The 25,898-nt window shown below is 38.5% G+C and overlaps 1 protein-coding gene across 1 annotated transcript in view; it reads left to right on the top strand.

The window, feature by feature from the left end:
- Positions 1-25,898, top strand: part of RORB (RAR related orphan receptor B) — a 138,446-nt gene that overhangs the window by 100,906 nt on the left and 11,642 nt on the right. The window contains exons 4-8 of the mRNA XM_012577416.5: positions 3,309-3,710; positions 17,978-18,099; positions 19,349-19,481; positions 21,693-21,800; positions 22,962-23,072. Of these exons, the coding sequence (XP_012432870.3) occupies positions 3,309-3,710; positions 17,978-18,099; positions 19,349-19,481; positions 21,693-21,800; positions 22,962-23,072 (876 nt within the window). The remainder of the gene's footprint in view (positions 1-3,308; positions 3,711-17,977; positions 18,100-19,348; positions 19,482-21,692; positions 21,801-22,961; positions 23,073-25,898) is intronic.

Here is a 25,898-nt window from a genome sequence, read left to right on the forward strand (position 1 = left end):
GATGATCTTTGCCATCTGGTTAACAAAGAAGGCTATTTCCATGGAGAGGGGTGGGGAAAATCACAAAACGGAGTGCAGAATTAGTTTAGAGCAGAAGGAGTCAGAAGTTAAATATATTATTCTAATCAAAAGCACAAAAAGCACAAAAAAGGTCACCTCTGGAGAGGTGGGTTTATATTAAGTATTACATTAAACATCATCATTTATCTTAACATTTAACACTGATGTGTGAAAGCATCCATTTCCCTGAGATCTCTAAAGATCTCGTAGTAAGGAGGCATAACTCTACACAAATTTGCACCTTGGTAGCATTAGGTGTTTCTGTTTGTTTTATTCCATGCACTTGACCAAATATTTTGCATTTGAAGAAACCCCATGTCTTTTACTTGCACATTGCCTCCTGTCCAGACTATAGAATGATCTATAAAAGGATGTTTCCTAATTCGGCACTGAAAATGGATCCTATAGCAGTGGAAAGCTCCACAGTCTATGCCATCTCAGGATCATGTGCTCCTTGTAAAGCTCTGCTCCACCTTTCAAACTGTAATGTGATCAGCTTATATCAGCAGGCTGAGAAGATGCATCACACCAAAGCTGTAGGCAATGGGTGGCTTGGGCAAGGCTGCCCACAGCTGACATGCCCTGGGAACTACTCCTTGTGCAGGGGGTATCCAGCTCAAAAACATATTTTATATAGTGAGAAAGTATTAGAGGGAAATGTTCTAACTTTTTTAAGCAGTTTATGTTAATTTCATTTTCTTTGAAGCAATTTGCTCTCTTAAAAGGTTGACACAAAATGTGTATTTTTAAATTGAGTTATTGTTGGAGAAGTTATATGAAAAAGTATTTATTTAGATGGTCCAGACCATCTAAACCCTCAGTTTTATATCCTACTGAAGTTACTTGTTTACCAGTCCCACCAACCTGGGAAGGGCCTTTAATCCATGAATTCTTTTTGGTCCTACCATCCAGTTTACTTGACACCTTAGCTCCTAATTCTTCATGGTGATTAAAGAAGTAAGATTTCAACAATTTAACAGCACGTTAAATTGATACTTCTGAAAGTAGTATCTTCCACTGATTTAAGGTATGACGGGGCATTTTAATGTGACTGACAGTGCCGTCTTCCCAACCAGTAATTCAGAGACCACTGCAGAGAGACAAAATGAGTGATTCTTCCAACAGCATCACTTTGTTCTCCCATAGTTGATGTAAGGGCCTTTATGATTATTTAGGATTAAGAATATTAAGAGCTCTTGCAAATTTAAAATTGGCTGTGTGAATTTTTTGACAGAAAGCTTTTATTTGATTTTTACCTCTCAGCCATGTAATAAGTGCATTTGTATCATGCAGAGGCAGGATGCTAATTGACAGCAGCTGGAGAATCCAATTAATGAATATATAATGAGGATAAACATTGGGTTTATTGCTGAGGCCCTAAATTTGAAGAAAATACACAGTTGCATTATTCAAAATTATTTAAAATACAGTCATTGTATGTTGTCCATAAAGGTATGCAGCATACCATGAACTGATTCCAGGGGCAGGCTGAGTTTGTGTGTTGTAGCTTTTAGCCTGAGTGTAGGGCTGCAGCTAAACAACTGACGTTAGTAATAAGAAAAAAAACCATCTTGGTGTACAAAAAAAAAAAAAGAAAAAAAAAAAGTGAAGATAAATCAAAGCACCTTGTTGTTCTGGTGGTGTGGTGGCATTGTATTTTCATAATATACTCTACATTTCTTTTTCCTGATTGAAGAATTTCATATTTATACACATACAGGTTCAAACTCTTCTCAAAGGCTAAATGAGAGTCATGTGCTAATAAATATGATTCTGAATTGATCCAAATTTCAGATGGGCTGGAAATACACAGAAAACACACCTCATAATACATAAAAGTCTATATTTCTGGAGCTATGTCCCCTGACCTGTTCTGACGAATTCTGCTAAATAGATCTCTCAATTGTTTTAAAGCACAATCAACAGCTGCCTCTGCTCTAAGATCCCAAGATCTAGCCCAGTAAAAGACCAGAATTTAAAGAGAGAGGGGGGTGGAGAGTGATAATCAGCTGTGATGTACTGTATATACAGGCTGTGAATTTACTCCTCCTAGTTCCACAGCAATCAGCCTGTCACCTTTGAAAATTTTAATCTTAATGTAATGTACCCTGTTTCTGGGGAAAATGGTTTGCCCTCTTTTATTTTCCTCCCTTTCTCATCAGAATGAGTGTATGGATTTGTGCACGAAGATTATTAAAATGGAGATGGCATAAATCCCTAAGACTTTGTTTACTTTGCTGTTTACTTTCTAGATTCTAACCTGTAAGATCTTTTTTTTAAAGTAGGAAGATAACACCCCCCCATTTAAAGGATGTGATAATACGGCTTTAGGGCTTGTATTCACAGAATATTAATCTTGCTAGTGTACTGTGTAAAGGTGTGCGGAGAGTTAGTAAATGGATATGTGTTGGGAAGGGTAGATAAATATGATTAAGAACCACAATAGTACAGCCAGGACGAATATAACGCCCCCTACTGGCTGGACAATTACCCTCACCTACAGCGGGGTCCAAAAGCCAAATGGACTGTTCCATCTCACCCCCCAGAATGTATGGTTCACCCCACATCTGTAACCCTCCCCTGAACCATCAGGTGCCTGTGACCCCATTGGCCCAGGTCCTGTTCCAGCCCACCTTGGAGTGCCCCTTGATAAGGGGTCTCCGGGGGGCTGGACGCTCTCTTGGATCTTCCCTTCTCCTCCTGGAGAGTCCTCCGGGAGTCCCTGCTCTCCTCTCTGTCTCTCCCCTCCCGCATCACCCGAGGCCCAGCCACGTGCTGTGTATAGCAGCTCGAGGCAGGGTCACAATGTATCCTGAATAAACCTCATCCCCCAAGAGCAACCAAAGAGATCTCGCCTGAATCTGTCCGTGGAATACAAATATACGTCGTTACAGATATGAATTTATAGACTGCACAATTCATACAGCTCTGGGTAGTTGTTCAATGAACATAGAGATATAAAAGGATGCATGGTCTTTTTAACATTCATAGTGGGAAGCAAATTGCTTGACTGAGGCCATCCTGTCAAATAGGAGTCATTGTTGTCACCAGGTAAATTCAAGTACGCAATATTTTTTCGTTTATGAGATGTATGTGATATAAAGCTTTACATCCTTTCTCATTTCCACAGAAAAAGGTGTTTCCACAGGAAATTTACCCTGAAAGCTAATACCAGAATCAAGAGGGGTTGAGGAGAATCGAGAAAAATTTAAAGACAACAATGGTTACCATTGTGCTTTGCTTTTCAGCTGTTAAATTTGGAAGAATGTCCAAAAAGCAGAGGGATAGCTTGTACGCTGAAGTGCAGAAGCACCAGCAGCGACTTCAGGAGCAGCGGCAGCAGCAGAATGGTGAGGCAGAAGCTCTCACCAGGGTTTACAGCAACAGCATCAGCAATGGCTTGAACAATCTGAATAACGAAACTGGCAGCACCTACTCCAACGGGCATGTCATCGATCTGCCGAAGTCTGAGGGCTATTACAATGTGGATTCTGCCCAGCCCTCCCCAGACCAGTCTGGGTTAGACATGACTGGAATCAAACAGATAAAGCAGGAACCTATCTATGACCTCACCTCTGTACCAAACTTGTTTACCTATAGCTCTTTCAACAACGGGCAGTTAGCTCCAGGGATATCCATGAGTGAAATCGGTAAGGAAAATTCTCATTCCTGTAGTGCAATGTGTATCTATAAACTAAGCTCCAGTGCTGTCTTCATTAAAACGTCATACAGGCATTCCATACACAGGTACACAATAGTTACATGTTTACACGTATGTATGCACACACATACGGAGAGTATGGGAAAGAAAACCAGTCTGGAACTAATTGACATAACATTAAGGCAGCTCTGTTTTTACTGAAATTTATGCAGTTCTTAAACCCAACAGTTCATTTCTGTTTATTAAATAGGAGCATCAAAGCAGGTGATGAATCAATCATAACCAAGTGATAATTAGAAAGGGGCTTGTTTCAAATGAGCTCATTACTGGCAGGGTTAAATGATCTCTTCAGCCAACCATCCATATTCTTGTCAACACCCAGAATCCCCATGGCAGCTAATTCTAGGGTACTTACTGTGAAAAAGTACCAGTTCCTACTTTGGCTGCACAGATGTCAATGCAGGGCAAGCTCACTAAATTCATAACGTGCTCAAACTCTGAATGTATTTCTGTGGCTCTCCCTCCTTCTCTGCCTGAAGGCCTTGGAGAGCCTGTCCCTTGCTTTCATTTTTGACGCCTGACAGAGACCTCACTATAAGGTGAGACTGTTAGAAACTCAATGACTAACAGTGATTTTTGTCTAAGGAGGATTTCTATTCATCTAATGCTTCAGTTGTATTTCACCAAAGCCACTGGAAGTACTAGTTCCATTACAAAGAAATAACATGAACAAAGATTGGCATCCTAATCAGGTACCTGAAGAAGTGAAATATGCTGAATCAGTTGTGGCTGAGAACTTAATCAAAGGGTAACACTTAGTTAATTGAATTTAATAATTAAAAAAAAAAAAAAAAGAAGGTAAAAAGTCATCTTCAAGAGCACTCTTAACAAATTAATTCATTTCAAATAATGAAAAAGCCCTATAGTTCTGGCCTAACTTTGCTGTCTCATGTATATGGATGTACTGAGATCTGTAAATGTGTGACTGTGCTCAGACCTACTCAATATAGATTACAGTAGTGGGATATATAGTAGCTGCTGTCTGGTGAAAAAATTAAGTTATGGCTAAAATTGATAGCATGTTTTCTGCCCTTGCGTGCTCATGTGTAGGTAGTTCTATAACGTATTTTGTGCTTTAGTCGCAAACTGTCAAGGAGAAAACTAAACTTTTCTGGCACTCTGTTTATTAAGACCTGTTTTATTATCATATTTGGCCTAGGTCACTGTCCAGTAGAACTATACACCCACAGTGTAGGATTGGAGATGAACATCTGCTCCCTCAGCTCTCATGGCCATATGAATATTACTCACATGTGGCTTGTGCATGCCTCAGTCCTGCAACAGTGGATCACCCTGCTGCAAGCCAGCTGAGGCAATTTAAACAGTCCTTAAGAGCTGTTTCCCTGCACACCTAGTACCAAAGGGAAGTGTTTCTAGAGAGACTCAGGGGAGGTCCAGAAATGCAGAGTTCTGATAGTCCATGAATTTGGGTTTGTGCTCAGTTACAGAAATGAGTGCAAAGACAGAATATGGCCACAGGACTATATCCTTAGTGGCCAAAGAATCGCCCTGAAGTCAATGGGACCTTTTGACTTCAGACAATCAAAGTTTTATCTTTTTAACTTAAATCAAGATAACTTTTATCTCTTGCAGGTTCACTTAGAAATAATGCATCATTCTTAGTTTTTCACCCACTTTTTTTTCTTCCCTAGCTCTAAACCATCCTGCCCTAAATCCATCCCACATTTCCAAGTTTTTCATCCTCTTCTGAAGCACACAAAGCAGGAAAAAACCCAGAGCAGAAAGAGCACTACATAGCAAATGGCCTGTCTCTGAGCTGACAGCAAAATTCAGAGGCTCTGGGATTTACCTCTTTTCCTTTTAAAATTGAAGCTAGGGCTCCTAAATTGCTATGATTTTACACAAATACTGCGGTCTGTCATTTGTGGCACCTACAGCAGAGAGGTGAGGGAGATAGTGAGAGATAATGTAGTATAACAAATCAGCTGACACAACTGGAAGACATGCACCATAAAATATTTGGATTAATGCACAGGCAAATGATATTTTCAGTGTTTAAATATAAGTAGAAGATGTCTCTTAATGCTGCTGTGGATTGTTGGACCATCTGTAGAGCTGCAATCTTGCAGTCCTGGGATGTACTGATTTCATATTTCATAGTGTGCTTAAATTTCACTGCAGAGTTGCATCTCACCCCAGTGACATTTAGGAATAAACTCAACTTATTCTAAATAGACATTGCTACTTTTAACTGTTAGATGAAATCATACAGAATATATAGGAGACAGAAAAGCTATGCTGCATTGATCCTTGTGGGTGATAGAAATTTCTTTATACCAACATGTCTAGTGATCTATAGAACCACTAAGTATCCCAGATCATGATTCTTTCCTGTACTGATGATTTTCTGCCAGGTAGTAATTTCCAGTCTTATCTTCCTTCTGCCCTTACACAACCTCATCTGCCACTTGCCTGATCTTGAGTGCAACCATCATATTTTTTTCCTTATGAATGAATGTTTGGGAACTTCTTTTATCCTTGAGTTCCTAGAAGATTCTATAAGCTCTCTAAGGAGCAGACTTCTTCACAAGCACTCAGAACAAAATAGTCTGTGCAATTTCTGCATTACATGTCAACCAAAATCTAATTCACTTACGCCTTTGGTGTTAATGCTTTGTTTGTTTCGAACTCACTTCTCTCCTTTGTAGGGCATTTTTTAATTAAGATATAGTTGACTGTACATTTCCAAGTTTGAATCTTATTTTCTCTTTCTTATTTTTCTACTTCTTTAAATTCTGTCACATTATGTCTCAGTCTTCATTGATGCTTTGTGACTTCTTTCAGTTTAGACTTGTCTCAAGTTAAATAGTGTGCTATGAACATTCTCTTTCAGATTATTACAAAAATGTTAAATACTTGCAAAACAAGTCCTTATAATGATCCCTGCTGCACCTGACTAAAATACTTGCTGCAATTGCATATGTTACTTCAGTATTTATATTCGGCTCGCTATCCAACAGTAAGTTCTCTGTAAAATCCAAGTCACAAGTCTTCCTTTTCCTGTCAGTTTGATTCAGTTACAAAAATTATATTTTCTAAGATACTCTGTGACATAATTTACACATCATTTACATGCTCTTCTTCACATGTTAATTTTCTAGTTCTACCAAAAAGTAATCTAAATGGTTAGAGCTACTTTGATCTTTAACAGTTCTATGCTTTAATTTGAATGTGAAAGTGTTCTTTTTCATGAACATACATTCATCTACAGAAGACTGTGTAGTGGAAATGGAAATTGTTCAACTTAGCAGTTATGAAATGCAAAATTTTTTACATAGCAACTGTTTTGACATGTAGTATTAGAATGGCATGGCAAGGAAAATATAGCTTCTCTTGTATTGCATGCTTACTGGTATCTATATACTGTGCTAGCAAATAGGTGTAGGAGAAAGACATGCTGACTGATTAAAGTAATACAGGGCTCTGTCACACGTACTTGGTATTATTATATTCCTCCAAATGAGTTTGTAGGCCTAGATACAAGTATGAGAAGCAGGATAGGCAATGTCTCGTATGGAAGAGAGGGTTAAGTTTAACAAAAAGCATTTTCAGATATGGTCACAAATTTCTCATGTAATTGTCAGAGCTTATGATGGAGAGAAGTTGTACAAAATCAGGTAGTTCCCCATTAGGCACAGCCCTCATCAATATTCCACTTCCTGTTTAAAAAAAAAAAAAAAAAAAAAAAGATTCAAAGCATAAAGACATTGCTCCAAAGCTCATAAATACACATACAAGAGCAAAACCTCAACTTGTCAAGTGCATTTCCAGTCCAGATCCCTTTTCTTTAAAGGGATATATTTTGTCCTTAACTCAAAGCATCTTATTGGGCACTTAATGCAGATTTGGATGAGCAGAACACAAAATAAGTGAGGTGCAGTGACCAGATGAGTTGGGCAGGCTCTGTCACTTCCTGTCCTGCTGTCCATGGGTGGCATGATCCAGGTGTGTTCCATCAGCCACTGATGCTGCCAGCATGGGAGAGACCCACATCCCAAGGGCTCATGCTGCCAGGGACTTGGCAGCATCATCCTGTTTCTCCCATGAGCACTGCGCCATCCACATAACTGGGAAGGCAGAAATGATGCAGTGGGAGCTCAAACCATAGGGTGAAATTTGCTTGCCATATCAAAAGCAAGAATTTTGTCATTTTCAGAATGACTTTCTCTCACACAGCAAATCACAGAGGTCAGCTGGTGAGTGGGAAATTCTGAAGTGAGAAGGGAGCTCCAGTTCCTGATGGCTTGCTCCCAAGTGTGGTTTTAAATTAGAAGGCATTAAAGGTTTATTTTTAGACTTGGTGAAATTAAAAGACTACCTTGTTTAAATATATGTGCATAATATTATCTGCCACTGAGCTGCATATTGCATTTTCCTCTCTAAATATGTGGCTCCAATCTTGGTCTGTAAAAGTTGGTGGAAAGGCTTCCCTGCTTTAATTGCAATTGAGATTGCCAGCCTATGATTTCTTAAGGACAAGATGAAATTATTAGCCAACTGTTATGGAAAAAACAGATTGGTTAAGCATTCCCTACAAGTTAAACTTAAGGGTGCCCTGTAGCTGTGTATTTGTTGGTAGTCAGTAAGACACGTCTAGAGGTTACAGGAGATCACATAGCCCAGCCTCTATAATTACAGATGAAAGTGTTGTTTGCATATATTTACATGACATTTCATCAACATCAGGCCTGTTTGAAGGTACCCAATGGCTTGGAGAACTTACATTTCTACCAAAATTATAGTAAGGTTGGTGAGCTTAGGTTTGACCTTCCCTTTCCCCAGTCCTTCTAAGCCTGCCCTGCTATATGTATCTTAGGGTGGGAAACAACTCCCTAGCACAGATACCTAAGGTGGATTGGAGGAGCCTTATTTTAAGGCACAGCTCTCTAAACCTGGACACAGAGACTGGAAAGTGATAGTAAAGGAAAGCCTTAAATTTGTTTTAAACTTACTCAGGACTGGTATGTTAAATCCTCTTGGTAACCACAAATGACATTCTGTGCATTTGTAATTTAGTTGTAATTTAGCTGGGTTCATACATTCATCTCAAGAACCACAGTGCGCAGTTCCATACTCTGTGAAGTTATTTGATTTCCATTGCTGCATTATTGTACAAGGAGGAGTTATTTCACTCTTTCTCCTTGAAGGGAGATCTTCACCTGTAAACATTCTGAAGTCCTCTGCTGAAGATCTGTTTGAAAGCCAGTCCCATACCTTTCTTCTTTCAGCAGAAATCTTCTAATTAACTGAAGAAGAAACTAGTTTATTCCTCTATGTCTATACTCTTCATGGATGTCCACATGATTTAATGTTGGATATACATATAAATACATATAGGCACCAGACTGATACCTTAAAAAAACCTGTGCTTTGATTTTGGAAGCATTTCTCCATGTGATATACATTTCTCATTCCTTAACACCCTTCTCTTTATCTCCAGGGTTTGTTCCCTGTGCCAGATCAAGTGTTAACAGACAGCTTACTGAACATGTATTGCTCAATTAGATGCTATTTCAAGGGACACTCCAAGCCACATTCAAAATGCAGTGAGCTCACTAATTAAAGCCCATACCTAAGGTGACAATAGCATCTGTGTTTATGCTTCCTTTACAAAGCCACCACCCACCTCACAGTGAAACAGAAATTATGTTTTCATAGTCCTGTGTAATGTTCTTCTGCTTCTTTTTCCAGGACATGTTTTAATATTCTTTCTACCAACGTGACAGTCAAAATTTTACAGGGCTGCTGGCTACACCCCGGCAGCTGTTTTATGAGAAGCAATGTTGCCATCTAGTGAGCATTTAAAAATGCAACATGTGCATTTTATGCACATGCTGTCAGGGCACTGTATCTTACCATTATTACCTATTTAAAGATGACAATCAGAATACAATCATATTTCAATTTTGTACTCACTTCAGCTCATTTTACAAGTGAGCTAAAAATATGCATAGAATGATATCAAAAACAACCTCATCTATGGCCTACATTTTTCAGATTTCAAATTAGATCAAATTTCTAATCCTTTAAAGTATATAAAATTACTCCTTTTCTCTAAAGACAATAATGTTTTTTTCCATGACCAAACTTGGCGAAATACGTTCATTCTACTGAGAGTCTGAAAAAAGGTGTATCATATGTCCCATATATTACCATAAATCATGGCAATCTTTTCAGGAGTAACATTGTGCTGTGAGTATTGTCAGACTACAAATCACACAGAAAGATCAGTGAAAATTCAGTGGTGTGGTGAGTACTGAGGCACGCTGTCGCTGCCAGTTGTAAGGACAGACTTCTGGCTGGTTCCCTGTCATATGCTTTGGACCAGCAATGACAACAGCAGAGGAAATGGCTTTCTGCAAGTAATGCTCAAAAAAAGAGGACTGGAGAAGGTGCCAGAACACAGAGGGGCTGGGATGTGTGAAAGAAGTATGTTGTCTTCTGGAGTTGTGACTCACACTCAGCCCACAAAGAGGCAAACTGAAGATGAAAATCAAGAGGTCAAGGCAGTGATGCTTTAGGAATCACTGCAGTATATGGAAGTGGCATATTATCTGCCAAAATTGCTATTATTTGAATTAGTGGTTGCTCGTTGGCATCCTCTTCTGCGTAACCCCTTCATGGATTTGGTGTCAACTTTCCCGTCAGTGTTTTTGTCTGGTACTTCTGGGCAGTCAGCCCCAACAATTACAAGGTAATTGTACTTTCTGAGAGCTTAACCTGCAGTCTCTGTTACATGTCTTTTTCATCCTGGATGGCACTGGTTGATCATTCCTTAATCCTAAGGCGCAAGAAGGCATCAGAAGTTTGGGTTTACAACTTTTTTTCTATCCCAGTACATATGCAGCATCCTAAATTTGCCTTTCCAAGGCTATAGTCCAGTTTTTCACACTGCTTGCTTTCTGTCTGCTGGCTTTCATCACTCACTTCATGCACTTCACTATTTCCCACTTTATTCCTGAGAATAAGGTAATTCTGCTTGTTTTGCATTTTGTGGTGCTGTTTTCAGCTTCATAGGTAATGATGTCTGTCGTCAGTCCATTCGTCTTTTGATATTTTATTTCACAGAACAGCAACAATTTTTTTATACAAGAGTGAAAATATATGAGAAAGAATTCAAGTGAAATGCATGAGAGAGGAACATAGATGTGAACAGTGGAAAAATTCAATATGACAAGACTCAGGGCTCAAAGACAAATGCTGAAACTTATTAACAGAACACAGATTTTATAGTGCAGTAATCTTCAAGAAATGAAAGTCACATGTAAATGGGAATAGTTAACACAAGATACTAAGGCATGGAGCTCTGTCTTTTGTTCCTTTTTGACTGCATGGATGGCTTTTCTTTTGATTAGTGAAGATTTTGTCATTGCTTATGATAACCAAGTTATTCCACTTTCTGACACTATACACTAACATCACTTTCATCCAACTCATTTGCCACACTACAGGAAAATAGAACCATTGTAGAATATTTTGCCCTTATTTTTTAACATGTTTCTGTAGATAGATTGCTTAAAATCTTTATAGAGAGCTAATTTGAAGATTGTGACAGTGAAACAAGTGCTAAAAGATATATTAACATTAACCTCTCGCAGCTTTTTGCAGGTTATGACAGGGCAAACCCTCACAAACATGCTTTAAAACCAGTAGTATTCTAATTATTCCATATATATTTCTCAGATTAATAAAGAAAAATGTCCACTTCAGGTAATGTATGCTTAATTGTAAAAAATAAAACCACTTTGTTGTGTCAGAACAGTCTCATTTTAATATAAAGGTCTGTTTTCTTCCAGCATCCTATGCTGGAAGAAGCTAAGAAACAGCTCATCTCAATAAATTTCTGGTAATTATATGCTGCCTCTAAAGTTCATTTGAAGTCTAGCTATTTTCTTGGTTAGTACTTCTGCTGCCAGTTAAATGATTTCTAATTTTTGCTAAATTGGCTAAGTCCCAGGAGAAGTATTACTAAGTAGAGACCATTAAGCATTTATAGAAATCCTCTAGGATCTAAGAATTCTGGGTCCATCCTCTAGGTTCCTTAAGATAAGGACTTAATTCCATTGTATTGTCACTTCTATTAATTTATTAGCATTTTTTGGAAAGGCAAATGAAGCACTGATTTATTCTGAAGGAGAGAGATGAAATAGAGAATTCACACACATAGCTTTTACTCTTTGTGCACTCTGTTCATGACATTAAGCATTCAATAGCTTGAACATAAGGAAAGGTTATTCTTAAATTTTAGCAATTCTAGTCTCATATGAGTGTTTTTATGTTTCATACTGTCTTCCTAGGCTGCATATTGTGTAGTGTTACAAGCTTATTAAACAAAAAGGGGTTATGAAACTAGCTTTTTATGAAAGCTAGATTTATTTTTTTCCCTTTTTTAAAGGGAAATACTTTCATGCATTATTGCATTGAGAATATCACAGACAGATGAGAAATTGAATGAGCTTTTTGCAACCACTTTCAGGAAAAAATGTTCCTGTTTATCCGCAAAAAAAAAAAATTCAAACTTTTCATCCAGTTCATGTAAAAAAATGAGACCTGTTATTCATGTTTTACAGCAAGCACAGAGGTATTTTTACTTTATTAGTTGTGTCACTGTCTCTACAACTGTCAAAGAATTTAAGAATAATATTAATTCAGTGATTAAGTTTTCAAAAATTTTCATTTTGTAATGATAATACCCTTGAATTAGTGTGCAAGAAAGTGTTGATCTATTGCTATCTTGCCAAGTTTTTGGGTTCTAGAACAGAGATTTTATTTAGAATGTTTTTGGAGTTTTGTTATGTATGCTAACAGCAGCCAGCCAAAGCTGTGATGTTACTGCTGTATTAATTCAAAGTAGATCCCTGCAAGAGCTCAACTTAGGATATAAGGTGAAATAAGCTCTTAGCTACCCAACTGGATCCTACGGGTAAGTGGCAAATTAAAGACTCATTATTCATTTTAACTGAAGAAGATTATCAGTGTTTTAGAAGGCACACTTCAAAGTTTTTCAGTTCCTTGTGCAGAAGTAGGAAGTGCTGAGAAAAACTAGAGTTTCTCCTTAGAAAAGAGAGACAAATGAAAGAACAAAGGAGCCTGTAGGAAACAAATGCTGCTGTGGATAAGTTCCACTTAGCAGGCCAAATTTACAGCTGGTGAATGTTGAGTGCATTCTGAGCATTACATCCATCCCCACAACATTGTACTTGACCTCAAGTTGGAGTTTTTCTTTACTGTTACAATTGAAGATCTCTGACTATTGCAAGAAAGTGCCTGAAAAAGGCAGTACTGATTTATCAGTTGATGGTAAACCCCTGTGGGTCTGTGGTATGCTGATTTTGATTGTTATCTAGATTGCAGTGTTCAGTTTTCTGTATGTACTTGTATTTAAGTAATTCCTACTCTACTGATGGAATAAATGTTGGAGCACTTGTAGTCTTTGGAGAGTGCCTTTTGTGAGGTAACTCTTGACATCTAAAATAGGAAGTACAGTAGGAGAAAAAGAAAAAAGAAGGTGGGGAGTTACCTGCCAGGGCAAACAAAACTGGAAACAGAAAGTCCCAAGTTTATGTGCTGTTGTTCTTCTCTTGCAGCATATGCTTTTGGCCTGTTTTGTTGATGAAATAGGGCTTTTACAGTCTTTCTGTCTCCACAGTCCTTCTATCAGGGTTGTGCAATGATTCTTCAGCTACTCTCCAGCTCTACTGAAGTGAAGCAGCAGTGCCAGACACTTGAGTTCCTACAAGTTTTGTAGAAGTGACTACTCATTAGGCAAAGGAGACAGGCAGCTTTAGGGAAAGGAGGAAGCCAAGGCCCAGTCCCATGTTCACCTCCGAAGGCAGCAGGTGGTGGCCAGTCAAACTGAGCAGACTGGTCCCTTGTGCACGTGTATGATGCCTGTTACCCACCAGACACTAGGGATGGAAGGTCACAGGGGGAATGGCAGATGGTATTTGATGCATCTGTAGGGATTCAGGTTTGTTGCACTAACTTCGTTGCATAGCTTACTTCACTGGGCAAGCCTCACAGAATTAAGTCTCTTGGTTCTGTCTTCTGTTTTAGGTAGGCCAAGACAAATCTAAAAACCATTTATTTTCCTGAAACAGCATGGATCTCTCGTGGTCCTCTTCAGCTTCATGATGTACAATTTTCATCATCTTCTGGACATCTCCTACTATACATTGAACTTCTCTAATTTTTTAACTGCTGCATTGTAAATTCCAAGTAAATTATCTACCCATTGGTCTGGAACCTCTCAAGGCCTCACCAGGCCCTGCTACAGGAAGGGCATCATGCCCTGTGCTGTGTGGAGTGGGGACCAGCCTGACCTCTCAGATTTCTGCTCTCTAGCCATGCCAACAAACACCATATGGATTTCCTTGTCCTCTAAGAACAGATGAGGCTCTACAGCTAGAATAGTGGTCCATTATAGAAAGCCAGTGAAGAGACATGCAGGACAGTAATGAAATGTGAATGGAAATGTAAGTGGAATGTAAGTGGAAACCCCATGATGTATTTTGTTTGAGCGTTTCTGGTTTTTGAATCTGTTGGTTACAATTATTGACAGTATCCTTGATTGAGTATGTTGTTTCTGCTTTATCTATCTGGAAGGAAGTACTTCTTTCTAGATTTTTTTTTCAATGAAGCTGAGCATTTTTTAGAAAATGTGTTTACTTTTCAAGAAAAAATTTCAAGTTACCGATACTAAGAAAACCTATAATATTGACTGAAGCTGCCTAATGCAAATGCTTCCACATCCCAGTGTATACCAGAGTTTGGATACTGGGACCATTACTTTCTATGGATCATGTTTCCCAGACATGATCTGCCATGATCTGCAGTAAATCTGCCAGGACATGCTGTGATTTTCTTGTGTCAAGTTATCAATATAGGAGATTTAGCCCTAATGTAATAAACCCAGTGTGTAGGCAAAAGAGGAGGAGTAAAGCACCCAGTCTACATTTGTGTTTATGTACTGTGACTGATAGATAAGCTTTACAAATCCTGCCATTTACAGGCTGGTGGTGTACTGTCATCCAGGCTCAGAGATTCTTTCCATTAGAATTACTAGTTTTGACTCAATAGTTGGAACAATTGGTCCTTAGAAAATAAAATGTTGCAGACTTTAATTCGCACACCTGTGTGGCCAGAATAATCTCTTTTGTTTTCCTTTTCATACAAACAAACCTGCTGTAACTTATGTAAAATGGCAGCTGACAATATTTCAAGTAGAAATGCAGTTCACATTGAAGTCACAAGAGCAGAGTTGTCCTTTGTAATCCCTGGAGTTCATCCAAACAGGATTTCTAGTTGTGTACATGCAGTTACCTAGTGATAGGGGACCCGTGAAATCTACGGCCCAAGATTTTTGAAACAGAATCAACTGAAAGTCAAGACTTGATATGTGAAGTAAGTGTAGTGGACTCCTCTAAAGAAGAGGAGGAACATGGCTATTAGATTATCACCCCTGCAGGATACTTCCATAGGCTTTGAGGCTCTGCAGGAGCACCAAATCAGGACAGGATCTCTTCCTGTTGTGTGCAGATATTCTCTTGCTTTCCCCATTGTCCATTTCTTTCTAGTTCTATTAAAGAACTAACCAGTTGAAGTTGGTGGTCAGCTTATTTCAGAGCTGCCAGGTCTCCAAGAAATTAATATATTTTGGGTACAGACAGGTTTATATCAGATGTCATTTATATTGTTGCCAATGGTTTAGGAGTGTCATTCTCCTTGGGATTTGCCAAGATATGCACCGACTCCAACTTCATTAGCAAAAAGGTACTAAAATCTGAAAATGTCATGGGAAAAAACAAACTCCATGGTCTGTGGAACCCTTTATGAGTGACATTCTTTGCTCTGCCTGTGTTGGATCTTCTGTTCCTGGGCCATCTGAAAAGCCAAGACTGGTGTATACTTCTTTTACTTTTTACATCATGCCAGCTCTGCCACCCAGCTGTAGGCTATATCTGCATGAAGCTCCTTCCAGGGACTCCTGCACAAAGTGTAAGCAAGCAGCCTCCTCTGCTTGCTCTGAATGAGCAGTTCCCTTCTCCTGAGAGACCCAGTGTACCCTTCCCCTCACACACTCAACCTTGCCTAGTCTGCGGCACAAGAGTCTCAAGTTTATCTTGCACCTGATTCCTCTTTGGATGCTGCTTGCTGCAATTGCCCCAGGCCTTTGCACATCTAAATGGGTTTTAATGTCAGCTCAACATAAGCATAAGTGCGTTAGGAAAAGGTGCATGGAGTAAAACACAGGATGCCATCCCTAGAAAACCCTGCAGAGTTTCTCAGCTCTTCTTTCCTCAGGTAAATACATAAATGCTAGGAAATGGAGGGGAGCTGAGGATCTTTGCAGTCATGTAGAACTGCTAATCAAATATATTTTGAAGTCAATGAAATCAAAACATCTTGTTTTCGGATTGTTGACATCAGGTCACTTTATCTGATTAGAAATCTGTCTACACAATAATATGATATCATGTGAGACATTTATTGTAAGAGAGATGCCCATTTACCTTCAAGATTTTTATTATAAAATGCAACACCTTATCATCAAAGGTTCAGATGTCCATCTAACTTTCCATAAAAGAACCATGGGTAGGTCACTTTGTCAATACCCATTCTTAGTTATCTTTAGGCTGGACTCAATTCTTCCATTAGGAAGCCTAAAGATAGTGTTGACCTATAAATGCATACCTGCACAAATTCAGTTAAGCAGGTTTTATTTTTCCTATGCAAATCTGCAACTTTTTTATCTTCATCACCTTTCTACTGAATCTCAGTTTATTAACTGTGAATAGCACTGTCTTTAACTGTAAACACTCCTCTAGCAGTGTTTACAGGAAAAATGCACTTCTGCATTCTTTTTTCAGCTTCCCTTCTTGCTGGCTTAACTTGTTTCTAAGTTCAGTCAGTATTTGGCCAAATAAGCAGATTTATTTTGGAACTCCAGGCTCCAGGTCTCTACTTGTTCTGCTGCAAGTGCTTCAGTTCACTTTTGTGGCTTCAGCTTGGTTCCTTTGTTGGCTTAGGCAAAGTTTCCAGGCTGAAGCAATGAGCTTCATTAGATGTTTAAAAGTTGCAAAATAGGAAATTATCAGTTTTCAGTAACATGTTTTATCACATTTCAACTCCTAATGCTAATTAATTAATGTTGGAAGTTTTTGTGAAAAGTTTTTCAATCCACTCAAGTGGCTTTAAGGGCAAAGGTCTGCTTTAAAATACTTGTCTAAGAAGTTTACTCACAGTTTCTATGGGTTTCCAGGGCAACACTGAATGCTTCCTTTTCTTCTTGTGTCCTGCATTCCATGTTGTGAAGTAATTTCTAAGGCTGCAATTTCAGGACAACTTTAAGGTAGTTTAGTGCTATGTGTGAGATTTATGTCCTCCATCTTTCCTTCTAAACCCCAAGATACTACTTTCAGATTTCACCCCTTGCTAAAACACCAGTCTCCATGTTCTTGCTCATCAAATTCAATCAGAAAATGATCTATCTTAAAATTAACTTGAGAAAAAAGAGATCTATTTCCTCTTCTTCTATGAGTCATGCCAAGGTAATGCAAAGTTCAAGCAGTCAGTCAATTTCTTAGAGACCTGGCAGCTCTGAAACATGCTGTCCACTGAGTTCAGCAGATTAGTTCTTCTAGAAGAACTAGGAAAAAATGGACAATGAGGAAAGAAAGCAAACACCTACACACAGTAGGAGGGGAGATACTGCCTTCATGGAAAGGTTGTGGCCTAAAGCCTGAACAGATATCCTGCTGGGTTGGTAATCAACAACCATGTTCCTTCTCTTCTCCAGGCTAGAAGAGTCTACCAGTTAGTGCAGAGGTTTGTCACAGACAAAAGCAATTGGGTAAACGGGTCTCCAAATGAAATTTATTTAAACATATTAAATCACGTTCAGAATGAAGATTCTGTATAGTTTCACAAAAATAATTATTATTTTCATCTGCAGATCCACTGTTTATCAAGATCATTTGACTTTGGGTTGAATACTGAAACATATTGCAATAATCAAGTTCCAAATTAAAAACAAATGAAAAGGTAGCATTGAAAAGAAAATATTCATTTTCTTAAATGTGCATTTTACAACAACTTCATTGTTTTCAGCACTTCGCTTTTGCAGATCACTGTTTACTATTTCATGCAAGTTGCTTTTTATTCTCCTTTTCACAGATCGAATTGCACAGAATATCATTAAGTCTCATTTGGAGACATGTCAATATACAATGGAGGAATTACATCAGCTAGCGTGGCAGACCCACACATATGAAGAAATAAAGGTTTACCAGAGCAAGGTACAATCCTGTAATATGCTTTTTCTTCTGCTTAAAATTGTTAACAGAGTAATTTGTTTAGCAAGAATACACTGATGAGTTTCATACAGGTCAAAATACACTTTTGACTACCTTTGGGGAACTGGTTACTGAAAGCAAAGCAGTGGCATCCATAAAAAGAAGCAGCAGCTTTCCAGCATATTGGGCTGTTTGTAATGTTAAAGCTTAGGTATGGTCATGGAATCCAGTTTCTGTGCTTGATCCAAACCTCAGATCTAAACCTCATGCACAAATTCAGTTACTCCAAAGTGATTATTTCTGGATCCTCTGTTGTAAGGATTTTAAACAACATAACCTTGTTTCCTTATAATTTTGAAAACACATCTGTTTTTTATGTGAATAGCAAACACCTGTCAAAACAGTAGATAATAATAAACTGAAAATACTTCTTAAATTGAAGATTTTTAATATTGGGTGGAAAAACAATATCATTGCACTACATTTTTGTCCTGCTTCTGCAATTCTCAGGTCAAGTTCAGTCTGTTTTCCCCTGGCACATCCTCACACGTAGTACAGTCATCAGAAACCTCTGTGCCTCTTGCACTGGCTTCATTAGTGATGAGTCTTTCGTCAGACTTCAGTTGGCACATTAGTTAGTCATGTAAGACACAGGCAAGATTCCAGCTTGTTCATTGGAATCTATGGGGCTATGCAGTATTAGCAGGAATAAAAACCACACCACAGTTTGCAGAGATGTGGCATGAAGCCAGGAACATCCATTTATATTTACACACATGTGTGTGCAGGGAAAATTATTGTCAGTAAGTCAAAATTTTTATGCAATCTGTATTCAGATACTTCAATTATATATTTTAAATTTCAAACTAGGAAAAATATTCTGTTGAATATATTAATAGCATTGTGCCTCTTCTTGTCTAAGAGTACTGTGGAATGTGTGCATTTTTTGTGCCACTATTAGTCTGTCCTGCACAAAAGCCAACATTAGAACCACATTTTAACACTGGCAGTGCATTCTGCTCCTTCAAAGAGGCAATGCCAGAGTTCAGGTGAGTGGGACAATGGCTTGTGAAAATAACCTTCTATTGAGAAGTGTTGGGTACCTAGAGAAAGAAAGATGCTGCTAGCTCTGCCTGGGTATGGGGTTGGAGTGTGAGAAGTGCTGCTGTCTGCAAGGCCACTGGAAGAACTTACTGCACTTATGTACCTGCTTGCTCACCGCTTTGCTTTTCCATGTGTGTTTTCCTGGAAGACAAGAGAAGCTCTGTGGCAGCAGTGTGCCATTCAGATCACCCATGCTATCCAGTATGTGGTGGAGTTTGCAAAGCGCATAACAGGCTTCATGGAGCTCTGCCAGAATGACCAAATTCTCCTTCTTAAGTCAGGTGGGTAAACACCAGAGGCTTGAGACTAGTTTAGCACCCAGCACCCTAGAAATGTGCTCTCCTGTCTTTTCTTGCAAATCATTTTAATTTTGAAGGACCCATAATTCCTGTCTGTTGCATTAAGTATATTAACTTTGCTGTATTTTTCCACATTAATGATGTTATTGCCTCTGATCACCTTCCCTCTACAGTCAGTTGTGGTTATTAAGTACACACAAAAACACACACACAACCATTGCAAAAACTGCAGTCTCCAACCTGACATGTGGTGGAAGAAGCCTGCAAATTGAGCTGGTCGAATCAGTCATTTTCCACGCTGTAAAATCCCCACTTGTCATTAATGAAATGAAGGCAGGCTCACTGGGGCCTGCCTCTGTGGTCATCTTTAATCTTTTTAATGAGACTACAGAAATACTCTACAGCCAATGCACTGGAGGGAAAATTCCTGCTGGTGCCAGTTGGTTTCAGAATAAATGAGAGCAGATTACACCAGTGTGCTCCAGCCATGCTCTCTCTGCATGCCAGGTTTGCATGTGTGTGCATAAGGGTAAGGGGAAAAAGGCTTTCCTTTCATATCAAGGGAGTCAGTAATTTCTGTCCTCCGAAAGAATCCTGACAAGATTTATTGTGACTGTGCAGTAACACTGCCAAGCCCAGGAGGACATAATGGCATGATTAAGTGAACCACAAGAACCATGGCTGGTAATTAACTATGTTTATCCTGTCATATCAGTTTCTTGCTCTCTCCATGTGTAAAAGGTAGGATGGCTGTGTGAGGCAGCTTGTTAAAACTTAAGTGCTTCTGTCTGAAGAGAGATCTCTTCACTAAGTCTGAAAGCCTGTGTGATTTAGCACTCCATGTACAGAAATCACAGACTATTCTGCACTGGAAGGGATCCACACAGATATTGAGACCAGATTTTCAGTCAATGGCCTGAACAGAGATCAAACCCAGAAGCCTGGCAATATTAACACCATACTCCAACAAACTGAACTGACCTCAGTGGCAAAACCACTGGTGAAGGAACCACTATTCTAAGGTGGAAGGGATCCAACAAGGATCATTGAGTCCAGCTCTTAAGTGGCCCATAGTGGAATCAAACCCACATTAGCATTACGAGCACCATGACTGTGTCTTGGTAAGGGACTGGGCTCTGACAATAGGCACTGCTGCAAAGGGAAATGATGCAGAGACATAGGGATCATACAGGCAACCTCCTAGAAAAAGGGAGTTATGACACAAAATATATTTTTTAAATCTCATACTAATTTTGTAATTTCTGCAGATACCAGTGCTCTCCCAGAAATTTTTTTTTGACTGGCAAAGCTAACAACACAAGTGAATCTTCAGGAAAAGATTTATTTCACTCTAATGTTGGAAAACATTGTTAAGCTGTAGCATATAAAAATATGTCAGGTTTTATTTTCTCTTCTGCTGTTAATGCTGACCAGGAGTTAGAAAATGAGGACTTTTCTCTCAAAAGAATATCTATGGAAGAATCCTCAGATTCAAGGTTCATCTTACAGGAGATCTGGATTTAGTTAAGAGATCTTAAAATTCTTTCTTCCGCTTTTCTGACTGCATATTTTTGCAGTTAGGAAATAAGGAGTAAAAAAAGAAATGTCTCTCTCTCTGTTCAACAACTAGTAAAAAAGAAAAATAAAAACAAACAAGAAGAAAAACCTATTTTAGGGGTGCTCTTGGCAGTGCTTTAACTTGTACATTCTTTCTAAAAGAGCTTTGTGATGTTCTCCGTGTCCAGCCAAAATAAGCTAGGATTTTTATATGCCTTGAACTAAGCTGATTTTTGTTATTTAAAAAAAAAAAAAAAAAAAAAAAAGAGTTTAATTATTAAAAAGGAGTTACAGTAAATGCCTATTTTTCAGGATAAATTATTTCAAACTGAAATTACTTGCCAAAGATTTAAATTCAGATTCAGTCCAGGCTGTTAATTTTCTGCAAAAGATGAAAAAGTCAGCCTATAGAAAAGGTGGTTAGACTGGACCAGAAATGACCCCTTTTTATACTCAAAGCAGGCAGAAATATTTTTTCTTGCATTCACAGATGTATAATCTAGATGTCTTCAAAGAGTGTCTGTCCCTTCCAGTGTTTTTAATGACTGATGGCTTTGTAAATATCTTCTTGAGATTCCTGGGCTCTGATGTTAGGCAATAATACCTGTTACCTTTGCTCTTTCTTCTGTCTGCTAGGCTGCTTGGAAGTGGTTTTGGTGAGAATGTGCCGTGCCTTCAACCCACTTAACAATACTGTTCTGTTTGAAGGAAAGTATGGAGGGATGCAAATGTTTAAAGCTCTGGGTATGTTGCTCTTCTTTTTTCCAACCAATTGCATTGGGCCACATAGCAAGAAATTTGTCTTTATGAGAATTGTGATCCACAGTGGAAATCTCCAGTAAATGTTGAATCCCCAAGTCTCCAAATGCCTAGGTTGGAACAGAAAAAGAAAAAAAGACGTGACTCCATTAGCTGCTAGCAATTATATACGGTTTTCTCTAATAAAAGAGAACATCAAGGGTTTTCCAAATAGATTTCTTGTCTTCTGAAGTTTTGATGAGCCATGAGTTTATGGCAGGAGCCAAGCTGTTTATCTCTACTGTTACACTTGAGGTATCAAATCCCTCCCACTACTTGCATCCTGCAGAAGGCAATTTTAGCCGCAGCAATGAGGAGACTGAAATAATTAACTGGTGCAACTTGCTGAAAATACTGTTTTGCCTAAAACTTTTAAGTAAGCTCATTTAGATTCATGTACTGAAAAAATTACTTGGTTTCTCAACATAATATCTAGTGCTACCTGAAATATTAATAGTAAATGTTTATGTTTTGGGCATTCGTTAGACTGATATTATCAGAAATTGATTCAAGACCAAACTCAAAGAGAGAGATTGCCTTCAAGTATGTGTTTATCATATACATTTTTTTTCTTAGCGTGTGTCATAAATAACTTCTTTACAAGTTTAAAGCATTTATGAATGTGTATTGTTGGATTTATTTTTTTATCTTTATGATGCTTTTGCAAATTTTCATAAACATTTGTACTGTTAATTAGTGAAATTATATATGAAAATTATTTATTGCTTGTCTTCCTCCTCCTTAGATTTAATTGTTGTTTAGAAATACCAATTTTTGCCTCAGAGCAAGGGAAAAGAGTATTCTCTTCTAGGATGTCTGTGCAATTTTTGTACTTGACCCTAATTCTTGATTTTTTTTTTGTTTTGTTTTTTGGGTTTTTTTGGTTTTGGTTTTGTTTTTGTTTTGGGTGGGTTTTGTTTGTTTGTTTGTTTGTTTCAACGTACATTTTAGTGCCATTTTCAGGTTAGGTGGAATTGTAACAGTTAATAAAAAGCACTTGCTTTAGCAGTACAGAAATTCAGTAACAACTTTTTCTGACACCAAAACAATCCCTGCTGGTTGAAGAGCTGATTTTTAGCATTGGTTTTGTCTTCTTTGTTTCTGCAGGTTCTGATGATTTGGTAAATGAAGCATTTGACTTTGCAAAGAATTTATGTTCCTTACAGCTGACTGAGGAGGAAATTGCCTTGTTTTCATCTGCTGTTCTGATATCACCAGGTAAATTTTCATTCCAAACACTGATTTTTTTTCCCTATTTATCCACCTCTATTTCTGCACACCTGAATAGCTGTATAAGCTGCATCAAATAATATTAAGCAATATATTAAGCAGAGGAAGAATGCCTGAATTACCCAAATATACCATCAGGAATTACATATACTGGAGATTGATCCAAAGTGTAATAAATGTGGAGCAGGATTGTGCAGGCAACAAACGCAGGCTGACCATGTAAAAAGAAGCATGTTACTTAAGAGGTGCATATTTCTCAGCTTTTTCAGGGAGCAAAAAGTCACCACCCTGAGTAGGTTATATAGTCCATAACTAGGATGGGCTTTTTTCTTGAGAATGAGAATGCAAAGAGTAAAAATTGGTGAGCAGTCCTGTCTGAACTTAGGTCCAGCTGAGAGGTAGTGATTAGAAGTGCAACATGCTCTTTTTCATGTGTTCAAATATCATATTTCTACATAGGCAAGTGTGCATTTAAGGGAGTGACAGCTGGCTGACCACAGAGGAGAGGTGTATTTTGTGATTAAGTTGACTCAGAATGTAGATCTAGTATACAAGCTCACAGTTTAGTGTGGGATTTTTAAATATGCCTCAGGAAATGTAGACACACATTTTCATCTAAGGCTAACCTCTTAAATAGCCTTACAAAAAAACACACCATGATTTTTCAAACTTTTTCTGCTAAAGACTTCTTCTAGGTCACCTTGCGCTTTTGCACTCTGTGTTTGCGATTATGTTAGTCAGAATTAGACTATCACAGATGGTGTCAACACATTAATTCTCATCATTAACAACACCTACCAAAAGGACTCTACTCCTTTTCTTCTACTTTGCGCAGTTCTTGCCACAGTCTGCTCAGAAGTGAAATAGTTGAGCCAGTGACTCTTCATGGGGTTATGCCAAAATGCTTCAGCCCTCTAAACACTGGCAATTTCCACCTCAAAGGTGTCCCAACTGTGTGCAGGCATGAGAGCTGCCTCTGCACTACCCCCCAGATGTCCTGAGTTTCTCTGGGCAGCAGACTTGTAATGTCCCAATGGGTCTCTGCCCATCATTCCTCTCTCTGTCTGAAAAAAACAAAGCTGGGTGAGTGGCAGAGGGTGTTAGCTGCTGGAAAAATTAGGTAGAACCAAAATTCTGATTAATTTCTGCAGTTCTGCATATGTCCCTTTAGTTTGCAAGCCAGAGGATACACACATCTCCTATTGCTCTAGCTAAAAAAAAAAAAACAAAAACAAAAACTAAAACAAAAAACCTAAATAACTCCTGTTTCATCAGGGCTGCCACGTTTGAGGGGGAGAAGACAGAGAAAATAGTCCAGGATGAACTGATGCTGAAATGTGCCATTTATTTTCTTACAAAATCAGTAACAGTAAACAATAGAGAAAGAAATACTGTCTTCCACACTTGATATCCTGGTTCCTTCACAATAAAGAATTTCATCATGGGAACAAATTCAAAAATTTAAAAATAAAGCACTGCTTCACAGAAGTCCCTGCACTAGTCCTTTCATTGACTAATGCAAGCATACAAAGATTCCGTATAGGAAGTACTCATATTCAGGTTTCTTTTCTGCAGAAGTCACAACCTGAAAGGTGATTATTGCAGCTTTCATCTCAGTGTTTAGGCCTCTTATAGAAACCAGAGCAGTCCACTGGGAGTAAGGGGACCTGAGAACATCTATGAGTAATATTCATCAGTAGTTTTGCAATGATTGCAAAGGCCAGTGTCACATCCATTTTCCATCTGATGCAGCACAAATCTAGGTTTTCCATTTCATGATGGATGTAACCATGCTGCTTGAAGGTGATTCTCTAGCTTGATCTGGGATTTCAAAAGCTGAATGTTTTACAAATCCAGTAAAGGCTGCAGAGGCATCTCCACCTTCAAACATACAAAAGAGGCTCGTGGTAAGACAGGAACATGGCTGCTCCTTTGTGCCAGTCCCTTTCCTGAGACTTTGATTTGACATTTTCCTTCTTCCCATCTTCCTTTTGGCAAAAGCAGATCTTTTCTGTTTGTGAGCTGCCTCTCATCTTCTTTTGTACACTGTTTCGTATACTGCCTAGTGGACAGTATACTCTTTGGAGATGGACAAGTTCAAAACTCAAGAGGAAAAGTACACTATTGAAAGGACCTGCTTCTTAGGTCCTTTAAAGGTGGTCAGTGATCTATCGTCTTTTTCCTGCACTTCTATGAATATAGCTAGAGTTATTTCTAAAATTCCTGCCGAATTTACAGACGGTGTTCAGGTGGCAGAAACCACATTTTGGGAGACAAACTTGGCATCCATTAAAAAGGTTTACCTAGCTCTTGTAATGAATATAAGAACTCTTGTGTAATATACAGCATGCTTCATGTCAGGTGAGTGACGAACTTGTCCTTCAGCCACCTCAGTCTATTTTTAACCTTTTTCTTATTACAGAAAAGTAAACCTTTAGGGATTGGTCTCTATGGTAAATCTTTCTAGCTCCAGTCTGCCACAATAGACATTAATTTAATGCTACTTAAAGACTAGGTTTTGCTATAACATAAAGTTTGGCACCTAACCTGTGATGTCTAAACATTACTACATGCTTATTGTGTAGAAAGTGTGTGTTCTTGGGTAATTATATTTCTAGGGCCACTGATGGCACCAGATCCCTTGGCTTACATTTGGGGAACACAGTTCTCTAACATTTACAAATACTGTTCTCTTTTCCTGATCATCTGTTAAGTAGCTGAGGTTTGGTTTTGTCCCTTTTCCCAGTACTTGACAATCAACTCTTTTCATACACCCCTCCCTAGAGACAGTCAGACAAATGGCAGAATTGTTCT

The sequence above is a fragment of the Taeniopygia guttata genome, chromosome Z, assembly GCF_048771995.1.
Source record: "Taeniopygia guttata chromosome Z, bTaeGut7.mat, whole genome shotgun sequence".
Taxonomy (NCBI): domain Eukaryota; kingdom Metazoa; phylum Chordata; class Aves; order Passeriformes; family Estrildidae; genus Taeniopygia; species Taeniopygia guttata.